The 18,791-nt window shown below is 55.4% G+C and overlaps 2 protein-coding genes across 3 annotated transcripts; one reads left to right on the top strand and one right to left on the bottom strand.

Annotated features, from left to right (window-relative positions):
- Positions 1 to 246: 246 nt before the first annotated feature.
- RBP5 (retinol binding protein 5) lies at positions 247 to 3,203 on the bottom strand. 2 transcript variants are annotated; one of them, XM_075034599.1, is made up of 5 exons: positions 3,176 to 3,203; positions 2,349 to 2,379; positions 1,933 to 2,111; positions 1,362 to 1,463; positions 247 to 407 (listed from the first exon to the last, which is right to left on the bottom strand). In XM_075034599.1, exons 2-5 carry the CDS (start codon positions 2,371 to 2,373, stop codon positions 354 to 356), a joined length of 360 nt encoding a protein of 119 aa, XP_074890700.1. In that variant the 5' UTR covers positions 2,374 to 2,379; positions 3,176 to 3,203; the 3' UTR covers positions 247 to 353. The 2 variants fall into 2 exon arrangements, with proteins under 2 accessions (XP_074890700.1, XP_074890699.1); XM_075034598.1 differs by lacking the exon at positions 3,176 to 3,203 and having other exon boundaries at positions 2,349 to 2,573.
- A 21-nt stretch (positions 3,204 to 3,224) lies between these two features.
- CLSTN3 (calsyntenin 3) lies at positions 3,225 to 18,662 on the top strand. The gene is given in 19 exon segments (XM_075034592.1): positions 3,225 to 3,287; positions 3,290 to 3,452; positions 6,161 to 6,283; positions 7,251 to 7,446; positions 7,933 to 8,141; positions 8,454 to 8,603; positions 9,267 to 9,452; positions 9,915 to 10,184; positions 10,475 to 10,587; positions 10,671 to 10,833; positions 11,943 to 11,999; positions 12,785 to 12,942; positions 13,125 to 13,273; positions 13,745 to 13,971; positions 15,077 to 15,247; positions 15,853 to 15,998; positions 16,132 to 16,267; positions 17,790 to 18,007; positions 18,092 to 18,662. Coding segments are annotated over 19 exon segments (3,069 nt in total). The 3' UTR covers positions 18,263 to 18,662.
- Positions 18,663 to 18,791: the final 129 nt, after the last annotated feature.

Below are 18,791 nucleotides of genomic sequence, written 5' to 3' on the forward strand. Positions count from 1 at the left end.
GTGAGCGGGGGTCCGGGCCGGCCCTGGGGCAGCCCCCCCTCCCTCACCAGCTCTTATTCTGAAAGGAGCCTCCGTGGAACCGCCGGCCCACCGCCCTCCCCGCCCCGGCCGCCTCCTCTCCCCGCCTCCCGCTCCCCCCGGCCCGGCCCCGCCGTGACCCCCCGGTCCCCGTCCCCCCCCCCGGCCATCCCCCTTCCCCCGGCCCGGCCGAGAGACGAGGCAGAAGAAACCACGCTGTGACAGGGATCGGGGAGAGGGGGGGCTTCGTTCCCTCGGGTCCTGTTTCTTTTTTTCAACCCGGGGCAGTTTACACTGGGGAGCGAGCGTCCCGTCCGGAGCCGGGGGGACGACCCTCATTTCACTTTCTGGAAGACCTGGACACACACCTCGTCTTCGGCGGTCATGCGCTGGGGAAAGCGGGAGGCGAAAGAGGGGTTTAGGCTGGGTCCCCAACTTCTCTCCCTCCCCAGCTGCCGCCACCGCAGCCCTGCCTGCCCTCCCGCTGCCGGCTGGGGTCCGGCGGGCCACATGCTGCTCCAGCCCTTCCCCACCCTCCCAAAGCCCCAGCGGGTCAGGCTGCAGGGCAGGGAACCTTCCAGACCCTCCCAAAGCTTCAGCAGGTCAGCCTGCAGGACAGGGAACCTTCCAGACCCTCCCAAAGCCTTGCTGGGTCAGGCTGCAGGACAGGGAACCTTCCCAACCCTCCCAAAGCCCCAGCGGGGTCAGGCTGCAGGGCAGGGAACCTTCCAGACCCTCTCAAAGCCTCATCGGGTCAGGCTGCAGGGCAGGAAACCTTCCAGACCCTCCTAAAGCTTCAGCAGGTCAGGCTGCAGGGCAGGGAACCTTCCAGACCCTCCCAAAGCCTCGTTGGGTCAGGCTGCAGGGCAGGGAACCTTCCCAACCCTCCCAAAGCCTTGCTGGGTCAGGCTGCAGGACAGGGAACCTTCCAGACCCTCCCAAAGCCTCATCGGGTCAGGCTGCAGGGCAGGGAACCTTCCCAACCCTCCTAAAGCTTCAGGAGGTCAAGCTGCAGGGCAGGGAACCTTCCCAACCCTCCCAAAGCCTCGTTGGGTCAGGCTGCAGGGCAGGAAACCTTCCCAACCCTCCCAAAGCCTCAGCATCTCAGGCTGCAGGACAGGCACTGGCCCGTTGCCTTTCTTGAGCTGCATTAACTTTTAAACCCTGGAGGCGGATGTTTGTGTGAAGAGGTGGCTGCCCCCGAGGAGCCGGGGCTGAAGTCTGGAGAGGAGCTGGAAGGAAGCCGCACGGCTGGCTCAGAGCCGGGAGCACCCGCACTGTGTGCGTCCCCCCCCAGCCCACCGTGACTGGGATTTAGCAAGCTGCGCCGGACCCCTCCTCACCAGATGCAGCTGGTCCCCCTCCAGCCAGTGCCTCCAGCCTCGGTTCCTCTTCTCTCCTAGCTGCTCACACACCAGCTGATCCCCCTCCCAGAACACAGTTGTCTGAAAAAGAGGAGGAGAAGGGAAGACATGGTGCCAAGACAAGCGTGTCCTGGCAATACAGGTTCCCAGCGATGATGCCGACTGTTTCTCTCAGACACGTTTTCAAATGCAGTCCCTGATCTGGGGACTCCTTGGTGGCTCCTTGGGGGAGGTGAACGACCCTCTGGCTTCCAAGTGCAACAGAGTACTGCCAAGCGGGCTGACGTTCTGTCTTCTCAGGGCTTTGCTCCAGAGGATAGTATCCTCTGGGTGCCAAAGTACTGGGATTCTGGCTGTTTGGCATTGTTGGTGTTTCTCATCCCCTTTGCTGTGAGCGATTTACTCATCGAACCACTTATTCCTCAACCTGCAGGGGCATGCCAGCTCTGGGCTGGGCTCTCATCTGGTTCGTGAATCAAAAGCTGAGCAAGTCCCTAAACTTCTCGCGCACCCCAGTCCGCTGTCGAACCGTGCTGCTTGGGCTTCTCACCTGGCACTTGCGTCCATCCACGGGTCCCAGGTCTTCCTCAAACTGGACTCCCAGGTCAAAATCCATCACGTAGTCCCGCAGGGAGGTGATCGTGCGGATGACCATGTGATCTCCCGTGTGGATGATCTCTTTATCGGGCTTCAGGAGGCAAACCAGTTTTCGCAGGACCACGTTGATATCTGGAGGACGAGAGGGCGAGGGAGAACTCTGGACGACCTGGGTCCCTTCCCTAGCAGCATCCCCGCAGAGCTCCTCCACTCTTTTGGCCGGGGAGCCCCAGCCACGACACCCCCCTCCCACCACAGCGCAAAAGTGGCGGCCGCAGACAGAAAGACCCTTCCCCGACGTGGGACATTTTTGGAGACGGAAGGGAGCAAAAAGGGGAGGAAGGAGCGGGACGAGGAGGCTGGAGTTACCTAAAGCGCGCAGGTAGTCGTCCATGTTCTCCTGGGAGACGAAGCGGTAATAGCCGGTGAGGTTGGGAGGCATCCCGGGGCACGGCACCGGCACCGACGGCGGGGACGAGAGCGGGCGAGCACCGGGACGGGCGCGGAGCGGGGGCCGAGCTCGCTGGCCGGGCGGGCCGGTCCCTCTCCCGCGGCGGGGCGAGGTCTGCGGGGCAGCCCGGCTCCGGACGCCCCGCCGCAGTAAGAGTCCCGGCGGGGGGGGGGATGCGGAAAAGGCCGGGACTGCCCCCGCTTCCAGCATCTCCGCCTCCACCGGGGGGGACGCGAGAGCGGCCGGTCACCCCCTCGCCCTCCGCCCTCCCGGGGGGGCTGCTTGTCTAACGCTCTTGGCGGCCGACCAGCGGCACGGACCCCCCCCCCCCCCGCCGCCTCCTCTCCCCCCTCCCCTCCGCCGGCCCCCTCTCACACCGTGACGCCGGTGGCTGCGAGCTCCTTCAGGGCAGTGCCCCGACCCGCGTGTGTCCCCCCGGGGCCCGGCCGCCCCGTCGAGAATAGGCGGCGGGGGGCTGGCAGCTCCGCCCTGCCCACCCCGGGGGCGGATGGGCGGCGGGCTCCGCTGGGCGTCTGCAGCCCCTCGCCCGGGCACACTCCCCCCCCCGCCGTCTTCACCCCCCCCATCCCCAGCCTGCTCCTCCCGCCCCCCCAACAAGCCGCGAGGATGCTTCCCGGGGCGAAACACCGGGCACCGGTTTGGAAGCCCCCCCCCCCCCCAGCTCCGTGCCCTGCCCGGCCCGCAGCCAGAAGGACCCCGGCCCCTGTGCCCCCCCCCGCAGCACCTGGCGCGGCGGCCCCTCCCACCGGCTGCCGACCCCCGCCCGTGACGTCATGCTGCAGTGGCGGGGCGGGGCCGGGCGTGGAGCGGAGCCGGGCTGGCGGAGGGACCGCGCCGCGAGTGGGAGCGGGAGCGTGGGCAGGGCCGGGCCCGCCGCTCTCCAGTAGCCCCCCCCGGTGGGCCGGGACCCGCCGCCGCGATGGGCGACCCTCGGTCCGCCGCCGTCCTCCTGCCTCTCCTCTGCCTCTGCGCCGCGCTGCCCGGCGGAGCCTCCAACAAAGGTGAGCGGCGGAGAGCCGCCGGTGCCGTCCCGGGTGGCGTCCCGCGGCCGGGCAGGGTGGGGGGGGGTGGTGGTGGGGGTCGTGGTGGTGGTCGGGGCACGCTGAGCCGCGGTTCATCCATCCGCCCCCGCGGATGCGGCTCCGCGCTGCCCGCCGCCTTCGCCTGGCACGTTTTTCGTCCGCGGTCCCCGGCGGCTCCGGCTCCGGCTCCCTCTGCCCCTCCGGGCGTCCTCATCCCAGCCCCTCTCCCTACTTTCTCCATCCGTCTCCTGCCACCGGTTTCCTCTCCGTTCTCTCCTTCTGGCATTCCCCTCGCGTTTCCCCCGTTTCCACCCGCTTGTCTTGCTTTTGTTTCAGTTATCGCTGGGTGGGTTTAGCGTTCCTTCCCTTCCTTAGTCCGCTGGGAGAGAATGTGTTGCTTCTCCACAGACCCCTGTGGTCTCCAAAACGCATCCCCTATCTCCATCTTCCAATTCTACTTCATCCATCTACAATCCATCAGTAGGAATTATTGTACGGTTATGTGTTAACTCTGCAGGTTGCTTATATAAAACAGTATTTTATGTGCCAAATGTGTAAAAAAAAACCCCAAAACCCTAACGCTATAGCTGTTAACGTTCTGAATGCAGATGTCTTTGGCCACGTAGAGCGATGGAGAAGGATGTGGGTTTCTAGATCTGTGGCTGTAGAGACAGGCGTGAGACATTTGTCCGAGGGGAGCCAGTGCGTCAATAATCTGACAGGGTGGGAGAATCCGAAAACATGCGAGGGACTTGGGGGTCACCAGGGAATGTGACACCTTAGGGTGCCTTCCGTGCTTCGGCAGAGGTAGGGCTACGGGGTGGGTGCAACGCGGAGCTCTGTGTACGTTGACATTGGCAGGGGCATTTATTCGTACTGCTGTGGTGCCAAGGGGCCCGGTGGCGAGGCAAGGCCCCTTGCGCTCTGGGTTTTCTCTCTCCTTTGTGAATTTACACTCTGAAACATCTACCCCACCCCACCCCCCGCCTTTGGCAAATTATTTTAGATTTACAGGAGCTTTCTTGAAGATGGTGGGAGTCTGTATCCTAAAAATATTCCAAAAATGTTTTTCTAATCTCCAGGAACTCGTTTCCCGAGAAATCAGATTGGTGATTCCCAAGTTGCAGGTGGATGCAGCAAAGGATTTCTCTCTCTGCCACCAGCTTGTTACCCCAGCAACAGGGCACATTTGGCATTTGTAGCTATGGATTCCCACCTCGGTGGCGTGGCGCGTGGACAAGAGCCGTCCGCAGGGTGGAATCCAGTGGGGGCAACAGAGGGGTGGGGTGAAACGTGGGCACTTGCACACAGGGAGGATTCCACCTGCATACTGAGCAGGGTGGCTGCTTCCCTGGATTTCCTACGCAATGCTTTATAATCTTAATCAATACGGTGAGGGAGAAATGCCAACCCACGCTCTTCGCCGCTACGCCAGGCTGGGTCTGCCCGCTCTGCCCCGCTGATGCGTCCCCACCCTGACCTGTCGCCCTGTCTGCTGGCCCACCGCCCGGCTCCGGCAGCGTCCCCCGGCCCCGATTTGCGGGGCGGCTGGTTGTAAGGGATACGGGCCCTTTTGAGTCAACACATCACGCCATGCCGGTGTGGTTTCAGAGGATGCTGTGCTGCAGGGGATGAATTCACATATCGGAAGTAGTGCCCTTGAGGGGAAAGGCTCGGTGTCCTGCTCCCCACCAGCTCTGAGCCATGCTGTGCTCAAAGTATCACTGGGCTGTAATAAATCTTGGTCTCCAGGGGGTGGGAGAGTGGGGGATTATCTGGGAATGGGGGGTTGTAACTAGGCCATGGAATATAATCTCTGAGGCCCATTTGGCAGGGAGTGGGCATGGGGGAGGGGTTTTCAATTTGCAATGATTTTTCTCCTCTCTCCCCTCCTCTCCCCTCCCCTTCCCTTCCCCCCCCAACCCTTTATTTCTCCCTTTCCCTGCCCCGGAGCCTGTGTGATAAAGATTAATTTGCTATTTCTGGGCCTGTGACATTTTTCAGAGCCTCCTGCTGGCTGCTGCCTCCATGCCAAGCCTGGCTAGGCTCCAGCCACCGGGATTAGCAAGGAGGGGCCAAGGGAATATGGTGCTCGCCATGGAGTGGGGAAGGAAGGAGCAAGGGACTCTCAGAGGAGGTTATTCTACGCGTAGGGTGACTGACTGACAGTGTACCTGGGTAGGCGTGTGTAGATCAGGGCCCTTAGTCCAGAGGATGGGAGGCGTAAGTGATAATGGCCGCGTGCAAGACTTGTCCCCTGGGGACACCCCAAGGGAAGATGTATCCTGGATCCTGTAATTATGCCTTGAGTGAGCTAAAGGATTTAGCATTTGGAATCTGTCTCCAGGATCAGGCTACTTCTGCCTCTTGATTTCAATTTTTTTAACCGCTCCAGCTTTCCTGGGCACCCAGATGCCTCTCCGCATATTTCTTGTAAGATAGTAATGAGGAGGCCAGAAGGAACACATTGTTCCTGACGAGGTCTCCCAAGAGCCATGTAGAGTAGAACTAAAGAAAGAGAACTTCTTCCTCCCAGCCTGTTTTAGACTTCTTTATTTCCAGAGAGGGAGGTGGGGAGGGGTGGTTGTTACCTGCTACTGGATGATATTCTGCTCTTTTCCTACTGAATCTGTCATTGGCGGCTAACGCGTTCCTGTGCTCCCTCCTTTACCCCAAATCCACCTCAGCAAACAAGCACAAACCCTGGATTGAAGCCGAGTATCAGGGCATCGTCATGGAGAACGACAACACAGTCCTGCTCAACCCACCGCTATTTGCACTGGACAAAGATGCTCCGCTGCGCTATGCAGGTAGGTGGGTGACAGCTCTGGGAAGGGTGGGAGGCAGGGAGAGACTTCGGAAGAGGCAGAGGCGGGGTGACATTCATCCCTGTGCTGGATTCTAGCTCTCTCCAGGAAACGATCACCTCCAAACCTTGTTCCGGAGGAGGTCCCCAGTGAAGTCTGGAGGCAGTCGGGGCACAGCTTGATTTAGGATGCCATGAGCTGTTTCCCTTAGGGAGAGAAATTGAGGGTGGAGCCAGCTACTTTTTGACGCAGTTCTGCTATTTCCAAAGATCACATGCACAGCTCTGTGTCTGTGAGCGCTGGAGAGAGCGGGTCGGGCACACTTTGTTGGCAGTGCGACATCCCCTCACAGTAAGCACAAATCCCTGAAACTACGGATGAGGCTTTCCGAGGGTTGTATTCCCGGTGCTTGCTTGGGCCGTGCCTGGAGCTTCCTCGCGCATCCTCCCTCAGCTTTGGGAGAGGAAAAGTGGTCCCTGTGAGCTGAACTCCAGGATTCGGGTGACCCTCTCTGCAGTTCCCTGCAGTACGGTGCACATCCTGCGTGTGTGGGTGGATGAGACATCATGGATCTTCACGCTTTGGCTGTCTATCTGCAATATGTGGCCTGTTTTGCCTCCCTGAGGGATGCAGAGGAGAAACAAGGTGCTCCCTCAGTACCGTGGCTGTGTAGCACTAATAAATCTAGCTTGAGCCTCGTAACCTCTGATCTTTCTCGGTGCTGGTCAGGACTCCTTGCCGTGGGAGTAGTTTCCAGTAGAGGGCAATCTGCACCGTTGATGGCTGTGAGAGAGGGCAGGAGGAACTCTTAGGGAACCAAAAACTGCTGGAAATGAGAGGTGATAATAAGGGAGAAGGGGGAGCGTAAGTCAGTAAGGAAGAAAATATGGGAGAGGGAAGCCAGGGGGCATAACGCGCTCTCCTCAGTCCTTTTCTTTCTCCGCTTCCTCTCTGCCTTTGTGGCTACCAGGTGAAATCTGTGGCTTCAGGATCCATGGGGCAGGGGTACCTTTTGAAGCTGTGATCCTGGACAAAGCTACGGGTGAGGGGCTGATCCGGGCCAAGGAACCAGTGGATTGTGAAGCACATAAGGAGCACACGTTCACCATCCAGGCTTACGACTGCGGAGAGGGACCTGATGGAGCAAATACCAAGAAATCACACAAGTAAGTCCATGCAATCATTGCTGCATGTTAGAAAATGCGATCTGTCAGAGAAACTCAAATGCAAATTGCTGTGGGAACGCTTCCCTCAGCCAGAAGTATTTTTCTCTAGCCTTGATACTACAACTCAACATGTTAATAAGACCCAAAGAGAAATGTTCACTGACTGAGTCACATGAGTGAACACACTAGAAATGAGGGCTGCCTGACAGTTGTGTCTGAGGGTGGTGTTTTATGTTGCTCCATATAGGCAGGAGGTCCAGATTACTTTATCGTTCCTTTTGCTCTTTCTCTGGGGTGGGAAACCATTGTCCTACCTCCTGTGTGCCAACATTGCTGCGTTGAAACCAAGGTCTCTTTCCTTTGCCCTTGCTTTTGACAGCTGGAAATCAGACTGGTGCGCTTTAGGGGAGTGACTTACACTGAAATTTAGGTGGTGTACGGCTCCTAATCGGCCGATCCGTTCTTTCTGATGTCTCTCTGCATCAGGGCCACGGTGCACGTTCGAGTAAATGACGTGAATGAATTTGCCCCTGTCTTTGTGGAAAAGTTGTATCGTGTGGCAGTGACTGAGGGAAAGCTGTATGACCGCATCTTGCGTGTGGAGGCCATTGATGGAGACTGCTCGCCCCAGTACAGCCAGATCTGCTACTATGAGATCCTGACCCCCAATATTCCCTTTCTCATTGACAATGACGGTAAGACTCCGCACCTACCACGAGCACGTCGCTCCCCCCGTCCTGCTTTGCTCCCTCTCTGCCAGTCCCATTTACTGGCAGAGCTGTACTGTATGAATTTTCTAGCACTGCTGATCTATCTCTCCTGGTGCAGAGATGCAGCAGCCATTTTGTGGGATGCTATAGCTTGTCACGGAGTGGCACCGGGGGGCGGGAACTCGACCCCTTTTTGGTTGTTTTTGTAGCTGATCAAAAATAAGAGTGATTTCTAGAAGGAACATCTCTGAGGAGACTGTCTTTCCTCTCCCTTGATCTCTTTGTCTTCCTAACCAGGGAACATCGAGAACACGGAGAAGCTGCAGTACAGTGGAGATCGTCTCTACAAATTCACAGTGACAGCCTATGACTGTGGAAAGAAGCGGGCTTCTGATGATGCTGAAGTGGAAATCCAGGTGAAACCCACCTGCAAGCCCAGCTGGCAGGGTATGAAACCTCCAAACACAGTTACGTCTTCCCTTTGCTTTTGCTGAACTACTACTCGGTCCTACTCATTGCAAATGTTTATATATACACGTATAAATTTGTATGCCCATATACAGGGTTCAGTTCTGGCACCAACCCTTCAGTCCCACCTAAGGGGATGCAGCAGACACCTAAGTCTGTTGCAAAGCCACTGAAAGGCAATTCTAACATTGGAAAAATCTTTCCTTGGATTACTGTGAACTACTATGTATTTGATAAGGCTCATAGACTGTATTCAAGGTAGATCGGTTTTGGGGCCGCTCATCCTGAGCGTATTTGGCTTTTCCAGAGGTGTTGTATGCCTACAGGTTCACCTTAGTCAATAGAGTTAAGGGGAAATCAACACAGCTAAATATCTGCTCTGCCTGGTAAGAGAGGTTGACAATCCAGGGAGTGATGCTACACTGGTACTAGCTGTAGAAGACGAGAATTTGGACCCTGTGCTTCTAGGAAATCTTCCCTTGCACTGATGCCAGCTGCATAAAGTTGTCTTTCCAACACGGAAAGGGCCAAAAAATCTCTGTTTCTGGGCTGGTCCATAGATGCCACTTGTGTGTGTGCCAAACGTTCTGGCCTTGGGTCCTTGGCAGGACCTAACCCCTCCCTTTCACTCTTCTTCATTAGGCTGGAACAAGAGGATTGAGTACACCCCGGGGGCAGGCAGCCTCGCGCTCTTCCCCAGCATTCACCTGGAGACTTGCGACGAGCCCCTGTGGAACATCCAGGCCACGGTGGAGCTGCAGACGAACCACGTGGCCAAGGGCTGCGACCGGGATAACTACTCCGAGAAGTCGCTACGCAAACTCTGCGGTGAATTGGTTCTTTCCTGGGCCGAGGGCAGTTGCGGCACGGCACCCTGCCCCTTCCCTTGGAGGGGTGCCCAGCGGTAGCTCCGCGCCTCACGCGGCAGGGGTGCCGGGGACACGTTCCTCACGTCGGCTGCGGTCAGGGAGGACGCCTAGATCGCACGCTGCATCGAGGGGCAGCGGGCACCCTGCCCGTATTTAGAAGGGGCTCCCCGTGCTTTCCTCGCTGGGAAGCCGGAGGTTTCTGTGCATTGCCCCAGTACGCAAAGTCTGTGGGACTCCCCTCAGCACAGATGGAAAAGTCACCATCCTTCTCCAGCTAGGAGAAGGCCTATAGGCAATTCCTCCTCTCCCTGTCCCCTGAGACCTTACAACGAGCCCTCTAGCACCCTCTTCATCTGTTCCCCAGTTCTCAGGCTCCTTATTCTCCCGTGCTGACGCTCCTGACTCCTTCCCTTCTCCGTAGGTGCTGCCTCAGGAGAGATCGACCTGCTGCCGGTGCCGAGCCCCACGGCGAACTGGACGGCGCGGCTCTCGGTGCACTACAGCCAGGACAGCAGCCTCATCTACTGGTTCAATGGCAGCCAGGCTGCCCAGGTGCCTGTCGTGAACGGGCCGAACGCCCACGAGGGGCTGAGTGACCACTTCACCCTGTCCGTGTGGATGAAGCACGCCGTGGTGCCCGGCAAAGGCAGGCGGGAAGAGGAGACGGTGATCTGCAGTACAGTGCAGAGCGGTGAGACGCTTTTCCTGGGTTGGGGACGCTTCTGCCCGCTGCCTCTAATGAGTTAGAAGGGATTGTCCCCGCAGGGGGAAATCTCTTTGTGTTCTGGAGAGGGACCTGGGCAGGGGTCCCTCCTTAGGAAGGCAGGTTCTTCAGGTGTCGCTTCTTCTGGGAGCAGTCAAGCCCGCCGCGAGCGCGCGGTGCCGAGTGCCAGTCGTGCAGGCTAGCGTGTGCTTCGGGGCTCTGGCTAGCGAGACCGCTCCGAGGTGCGATGCCTAACTCCCTGTGCTTGTCCCTGGCAGAGGACGGCTACTCGCATTACTCTCTGGCTGTGCACGGCTGCCGGATCGCTTTCCTCTACTGGCCGTTGCTGGAAAGTTCAAGGCCTGTGAAATTCCTCTGGAAGCTTGAGCAGGTGAGGGAGGAAGCGTTTGCCTCTTCCCCACGTCCCTTCTCCTTCTGCCCTTTGCCGATCCCCTCCTCTGCTGTCTGCCCTAGGTCTGCGACGACGAGTGGCACCATTACGCCCTCAACCTGGAGTTCCCCACCGTCACGCTCTACGTGGACGGCGTCTCTTACGACCCTGCCCTCATCCACGACAACGGGCTCATTCACCCCCCACGGCGGGAACCCTCGCTCATGATTGGAGCCTGCTGGACCGGTGAGCGCCCGCTCCCCGAACCATGCTCTTCCCATATGGGAGACAAGGGAGTGGAGGGAGAGCCAGAAGAGGTGGAAGAAACACCACCCGGTACTAGATGATGCAAACCACGTTGCTGCCATCTTGCCTCCTTGGCACCAAAGCCAATGTGGCTCCTTCCTTCCTTACGGACCAAGCCAGCAGGCCATGGTAATAATAGCTCAGGGACAAGTGTCGTCGGCAGCTTCATGGACAACAGCAGTAGAATATGCGATGGATAACCAGCTTTCAGGCAGAGGAGAGTTGAAACTCTGTACCTCGTTCAGGCTTTGGTGTTTCTATCAAAGCTTTTCATCAGAGAGCAGGCAGTGCTGTTTGTGCTGCTGGTCGTATTGATGGGGATTTCTGTGTCTTGAGGGTCTGTATGAAGAAGTCACAAATGGTTCAGCAGAGGAATTGGGTTGGAGGACAACGTTCAGGTTAGAAACATAGTTAAGCCACTACCAGATTAAAATCTGTTCTGTGGAGATGTAAGGCTGCATTTCCCAGGTCTTTCGGTTCTCTTGCAAGACTGAAGCAGGACCGAACTAAAGGAATTTGCCTGCTGCTTGCCTTCACTCCAGCACAAATTTCTAGCGAGATCAAATCTTTACTGTAGTACTGCTTCTGCCAGGTCAGGGATCTTCCCACAGCTCTGTGCTCTCGATTGGCTTTTTGCAACCAACAATTATTAATCAGCTTGGGACACCCTCCTGGAACCATCTGAGTTTAAAAGGGATGTTGAGAACCTGGCTTTTTGCAAACATGGCTAGGACCATGTCCCATAAATGGGGATCAATTAGTTCCCCAAATAGGTATCATTGGGAAAGGAGAAAAAAACCACCCCTATACTTTCTCCCTTGTATCAGTTACTCATCCTACAGTCTCCCCGTCCCCTTCCTGAGGGGGACTCTGCCCTCTTCCACCTGTGATGTGCTGTCTCTAGGGTTGAAGGGTGCACTGCTTGGCACACGACTCCAGAGCTGTTCTTTTGGACTGGCCCATGCAGGCACTTGTATAGATACTTGCCTGACCCTGTAACTACCCTCTTCCAATGCCTTATTGCTTCTCTGCATGTTCTCCTTTTGCAGAGGAGAAAACCAAAGAGAAAATCAAAGGAAGCGAGAACTCCACTGATAGTGCACAAGGTAGGGAAAAGAAAGAAGGCGGTTCCCTTCCCCACTTCACCGTGCATGACTGTCACTTCTTGCATGGTGCCTTCCTCATACAGCAACCCTGGTCCTGTCCTGCCACCTCCCACCATCTTGGGAGGAAACCCCTTATTTGGCAGATTGGTCCCTGATACGCTGGTATCTGTGGAGCATGAAAAGGCTGATAGGAGGACTACAGCCTGCTTTGAGAGATGCAGTATGCTTTTCATGTGGAGAAAGAGTCCTCATGCCTGATCATTAAAGTTGGTCTCTGAAGAACACAAGAGCCATTAGAGACATCAGGAGATGTCACCTCATCCCTAACTATCTATGAAACGTATAGTTTCTTTTAAAAGCCCTCACAGGAAGCAGAGCGAGAAGGGGACAAGAAATTGTTTCCATCTGGCATTCAGCAGTTTGGCAGAAACTTCTCTACGCTACCCACCGTTCACTGCCCTAGTCTTTCTGTTGGTCTGTTTTTCTCGCTTTCCCCCATCTGGAATTCAAAAAATGGTCATCGCCTTACTTCAGCATCCCCCGTCTTCTTGTTATCTTTCTTTTCCGTGTTCCGTGCACCCCTCTGTCTCTCTCTACTTCTCTTAGCATCTGTCTGTCCCTCACAACGTTGCTTTTGTTGTCTTGGCTTTTCCATGCCCCGTGCACCCCTCTGTCTCTCTCCACCTCCCTTAACATCTGTCTGTCCCTCACTCTGTTGCTTTTGTTGGTTTTGCTCTCTTCCTCGCCATGTCTCTCACACCCTCCACCTCCCATGTTTCCCTCAGGAGATCCTCTGTCGATACACCACTACTTCCATGGTTACTTGGCTGGCTTCACTGTGCGCCCTGGTAGCTTGGAGAGCCGGGAGGTTATTGAATGCCTATATGCCTGCCGTGAGGGGCTTGATTACAGTGACTTCGACAGTCTGGGCAAAGGGATGAAGGTACGCCCATCTGCCCAGCTTGCATGGGTCTCCTCCACTCTCCTCCCCAGCCTTGCTTCCCAGGACTTTGCCTGCTCCCCCGCCTCAGACAACTCCCCACCTTTCTCCTTGGTGTCTCGCTTAGCCTGGACTCTTGGCATTTGCCAAGGAACCCTGAGTATTTTCTTCTCTTCCACCTGTAGGTTCACGTGAACCCCTCTCAGTCCCTGCTCACCTTGGAGGGTGACGATGTGGAAACCTTCAACCATGCAATCCAGCACGTGGCTTACATGAATTCACTGCGCTTCGCTACCCCTGGAGTCCGGCCGCTCAGACTCACCACTAGTGTCAAGTGAGTGGACAAAGCGGCACCTCCGGCTAAGTTCAGCAAGAGGGTTACCTCTCTGTTGACTAAAAGCACACTCCCTCACCTTGGATTTAGTTCTAACTGATGGTCTCAAAATGGGTACGAGTCTTCCTGAAAAGCAGGATTAAAGTATCCAGTATCCAAACGGATACTGTAATGCTGGGTCCTGGGATCTTTGCAGGTAGCAGAACTCCTACCTTCACTCATGGTGTTCCCGGCATGTGGCCTGGTTTTAATTTCCTCTGTGGTGTGTGGATGTGACCAAGTCACCTGAAACCCAGTGACGTCCTTCCTACCACACTTCTCTCTCTTGCACAGCAGGCTCTAGGGAAGCTTTAGGAAGACTACCAGAAAAAGGATGTTCTCTTCACTGGCAGTAATGGGCAGGAGTTGTTCTTTTACAACGCTGCTGGTGGAAGCTTGGGCCAACCGATGCTTTCTACTGCTCTCCTTCAGGTGTTTCAGTGAAGAGTCCTGTGTCTCCATTCCTGACGTGGAAGGTTACGTTGTGGTGCTACAGCCTGATGCCCCCCAGATCCTGTTGAGTGGCAATGCCCACTTTGCTCATCCTGCATCAGACCTTGAGGGTCCTGACGGGGTCCCCCTGTTCCCCAACCTCCAGATCACCTGCTCTATTTCTCACCAGGTGGAGGCCAAGAAGGATGAGAACTGGCATGGTACCGGTGAGTGGAGTACGGGGCGAGGTCTAAGAGACAAGGTGGAAAGCCCTACAAGAGTTGCTGCTCTGCAGAGGAAGTAGAGCCCCTCATTACACCCGAAATAGGAGAGAGTTTACAAATATAGAAGCAAGGCCCATTGTCTGTCAATATGTAGGCTAATCGGTTCTTATCCCTTTCTGCTCCTCCCTGTACTTTTTCTATCCACCCAGTTCCTTTGCCTCACCCTCTCCTCCTTCTTTCCCAGGCTGCTCATTCCTAATCCCTTTTACATTTTACCTACATTTCCCTTGATCGAATCCAGCACTGGATGGATGTCCTGCCTGTTGCTCTCTCCACACCTGCGCTTACTCAGCCTCCTCCTGCTTCCTTCTCTCCTGCTTTCCTTATTTCTCACCCCCTCCCATCTCTTCCTGCATCACTTACTCCTGTGAATTCCCCAGTCGGTTTCCTCACACCCTATGATACCATGTCCCTCAATTTCTCTCCATCACCCTCAGATTATTTCTCTGCACTCTGGGCTCTACATGTCCTTTCACTTCTTTCATATCTCTTCCGGTAATGGGATTTTTTGCTCATAGCTTTCTGTTTAGCAGCTTTGCCTTTCCTCGTAAAAGGATGAGTTTCTTGACATAGAGCAGGTTGGTCTTAGCCCTGCTGAAAGCAGTTAGTCATGGAATGTGGTTGTCATTTTAAAGAAGATGAGATCTCAACCATGGTAACCAGCAGTCATGAGGCAGGGGAAAGCTTTCAAAAGCACTCAGGGTCTGGGAATGTGTGATAGAGTTGTTCCCAATTTGCACATTGTCATTGTCAACAGAGTCCTTACAGCCAAGATGTGTTATCGTGAACCAGTCTGATAATAGCGTGTTGTTCCAAAATAAAGTGACTTTATTATGCACATAAATAATGCCATTAGAACCGGGGGGACTCCTCCAACAAGTAATTAGACTGGCTGATTTTACTCAAGGTCAGTGCTAGCCAGAGAAAGAGAAGTCATTACGTAGGATGTGAGCGCTTTTAAGTAAGTGGGTCCCACTCTGAGTAACTCCTGCCTTCACTGACGGCTGTCTGGCTTTCTGGCCCTGTCTTCTTTCCGTTCGCGTCTCAGTGACAGACACACGAATGTCAGATGAGATCGTGCACAACCTGGATGGCTGCGAGATCTCGTTGGTAGGAGACGACCTGGACCCAGAGAGGGAGTATCTGCTCCTGGACGGGGCACTGCTGCAGCAGCGGGGCCTGGAGCTCGTGAACACCTCTGCCTACCTGACCATCACAGGTACGTCCTCTCCTTGGCCACAGCGGTCTAATTACACCTCGCCCGCGGCCTGTCAGGCGTCGCTGGGGGAAGCACTTGGCCCGATGTTAGAGACGTGTCGGTGACCTTTGTGAGACTCTGAGGTGTAACCGTTTGTTGAACTCCCGGCTTCTGGAAGTCCCAGGCCGTTTCCTTGGGGAGGTGAGTCCTCCTCCAGCCCGCAGTACTAGGGCATGGTGTCTGAGCTCTCACCCAGGCTCGTATCGCTCCTCCGGACTTACTCCGTGGGGTTTGGTGTTGTCGGGAGCCAGCAGCATTTTGTGTGATGCGGCTGGGGGACAGCACGCTCCACAGGTTGTGAACTGGTACAACACTATTGTACTCTCCAGAACTTAACAGGGCTGCTGCTCTTGATCCTTCCATCCCTTCCACTTGTTCTAGCAAAGCAAGCGGGGATTTCATCAGGTCCTTTGCAGCCAGCTCCATCTCTGCTCCCTTCCCAAAATTAACGAACCCAGCATTGCCTTGGATTCCTCTATAGCTCCTAGTTGCTGCGGGGTTGTGACGCCAGATGACTTTGAAGCAGGAGCTTCCTCGCCCCACGACAATGTCTCTTCTTGTCTCAGGTGTGGAGAGCATTGCAGTTTACGAGGAAATACTGCGCCAGGTCTCATACCACATCAACCACGGGGCTGCTCTTTATGAGAGGAAGTTTCACCTGTCCTGCACTGAGATGAACGGACGCTACTCCAGCAATGAGTTTACTGTTGAGGTACGAGATAGATACACGCACACGTAGGTGCTTGTGCATGCATGCAGAGGAGACGGTGGACGGGAATGCACACAATATGTAGAATATACCTTGAACACAGGGCTGAGTCTCTCTCGCTCTGCTCTTTCTGCAGGTGAATGTCCTCCACAACGTGAACCGAGCTGCTCATCCTAACCATATTCTGAGCTCCCAGCAGTTCATGCACCGTGGCCATCATTTACCCCCAGAGCTATCTGGGCACAGTTTGGCAAGCGGCCCTAACAACCCAAGTAAGTAACACTATCTTCTGGGGTTATTCCTTTAGGTCAGGATGCTGATTTTATGATATCCTGGTAGAACCTATAGCAGAGGATTCCTTTCAGGCTCCCTATACCCATATTACCGAGTTCTCATTATACTGTCCTGTCCTACTCATCATTAGCAAATGGACTGCAGTCTGTGTCAAACCGTGTTTGAGAGCTTGGCGCAACAATCCTCCTCTTTTGCTGTGTTGTTTTCTTGACGTAGAGGCAGCCTAAAATCTACACCTGAGAAGGTTTAAAAAGAACAATCGTAAGCTGGTACCATTTAATTTGTGCACCTTGCAAAGGTGCTGTGCGGGCTTGGGGGTAATGTAATTTCAGAAAGAAGCTTCAAGAGCAGGAGAAAAACAAGAGAATCAAGACTGCCACTGATCTAAAAAAAAAAAGAGATGGGACTAGGTGGTGGTCAGCAAGGCAGAAAAATGTAGGAGACAGCACCATGCAGACAAGAGGAGCATTCTTGCCCCCCAAAACAGAGGAGAGAGAAGCTTGAAAACCAGACTAGATATTAGATTTGTTGGTTTGCGCTGGCAGCCCTGTGCCACAAGCATGACCGCAGTCCAGCTGGCTCCTCCTAGGCTGCGAGAGCTCTAGGATTGTTACAGAAGACCCTGCGTTGATTTTTGTCCCGTTGTAGGGAACGTGGAAAGCACCTTTGGTGCAGCTTCCTGCAGCAGCTGATCCCCAGCTGGTCCGGTCCTGCAGCCGGTCCTGAGCCACCACAGGGACAGCCTGCGATGTGCTGGGAGACCACCAAACCCCAGACTTTGCTGGTCCCTTCCCCAGCTCTGCCCAATGGCAGCAGCAAAGGAAAAGTTGTCCCTGCCGTACAGAACCAGCCAGAACAAATCCACGGAGGGCCCAGATAGATAGATTTTGCAGGGAAGGGGGTTATCTGGGGAGTCCAGGCTCAGCCTACAGGCCTAGAGCAAAGGAGTGGGAGTTGGGCTGAGGGTCTTAGATGAATTTCAAGTTTTCTCCTGTGGAGAAGCCAGGCCTTGGCTGTGGCACTAATTAGAAGGCCATCACAGCCCTCGCCTCTGCCCCATATGCAAAGCAGACTTCTTTTGGCTTCCTTCTTTCTCTACTGCTTGCATAGAAATCACACCCTGGGAAAATCATCCTTGTGCCCTTAGAGGCTCTCCCTAGCCCACATTTCTCCCTCCCAAGAGGGGGATACAAATGGCTGCTGTGCAACATGTTCCGGGGACTTCTGTAAACCAAAGATGTGCAGAGTCTACAGGCCAGGCTGACATCGGAGCACGCCTGGACCCAGGCATCCTGGAAAACCAGGCAGGCCTCCAGCGAAGATAGAGCAGCTGAAGGCAGGACCTGCCTGTGCCCAGGGGAGCGGAAAAGTCAGGACGCATTCCTGCCTAGACCAAAAACCCAAGCGCTGCCCAGGAACCCCACTTCCCGCAGGACAGGTTGGAAACGCCCGTTTCTGTGGCAGGCTCTAACCACACCTTCTCATTTTCTTTCTCCAAAGTGGTCCCCAGCGCTGCCACTGTCATCATTGTGGTGTGCGTGGGCTTCCTGGCGCTCATGGTGATCCTCGGCATCCTGCGCATCCACTCCCTGCACCGGCGGGGAGTGGGGCAGGAGGTCCCTGGGGCTGCTGAAGGGGAGCACGCAAGCACCGGAGGCAAAGAGAGCGACATGTTCTGGGATGACTCGGCCCTCACCATCATAGTCAACCCCATGGAGGTGAGGAGCGGCCACAGCGGCTGGGGCTGGGTGGGCAGCCGGGGTGCCAGATCCTTCCCCTCACCCCATCTCTCACCTCCCCAGTCCTACCAGAGCTGCCAGGACAGGGCAGCAGAAAGCGGCGAGGGCAGAGCTAGCGAGGGGATGGAGGACGAAGATGACAGCACCGACTCGGAGACGCCCGACTCCCCGGACAGCAATGACATGGATGACCGACACATCATCGGCAAAAGCGACGGCTCTCACCGCTACTAGGAGCTTTAAAACACCAGTCCAATGGATTCCCCCAAAACATATGGCTGGAAGGAGGAGGTGTCTTACTTTTAACTTCTTCCTTCCCCCCACCGTGTACACATGCGCTCCTCCCTCATTTGTCATTTCTGCCTCCCATGTTCCTTCATCTTCTGCCATTCTCATTGTGGACATTCCCCACGTTATTGACCCCCCATCTGGCTCTCTAGAAACATGTGTTAGGGCACTTGCACATGACAGTGGCACAGTTCAAACCATGACGAGGAAGGAGCGGCTTGGAAAGAACAGAAATTTGGAAGGAGGAGCCAGCCATAGGGCTCAGAGTGGGGTCTCTCACAACCCTGCCCCAGATATTATATATATATATTGTATATTTTTTCAATGTTGTCGTTTGAGGTTTATTCTCGTTTCATGCAAAAACCCCCCCACTGCAGCTTGTGTCGCTTTGTAAAATTGTCGATACTCCTAAACTAAATGAATGAAGGTAAGAAGGACGAGGAAACAAAGTGGATTTTAAAATAAATGGATTTCA

The sequence above is a fragment of the Buteo buteo genome, chromosome 8 (assembly GCF_964188355.1).
Source record: "Buteo buteo chromosome 8, bButBut1.hap1.1, whole genome shotgun sequence".
Lineage (NCBI taxonomy): Eukaryota > Metazoa > Chordata > Aves > Accipitriformes > Accipitridae > Buteo > Buteo buteo.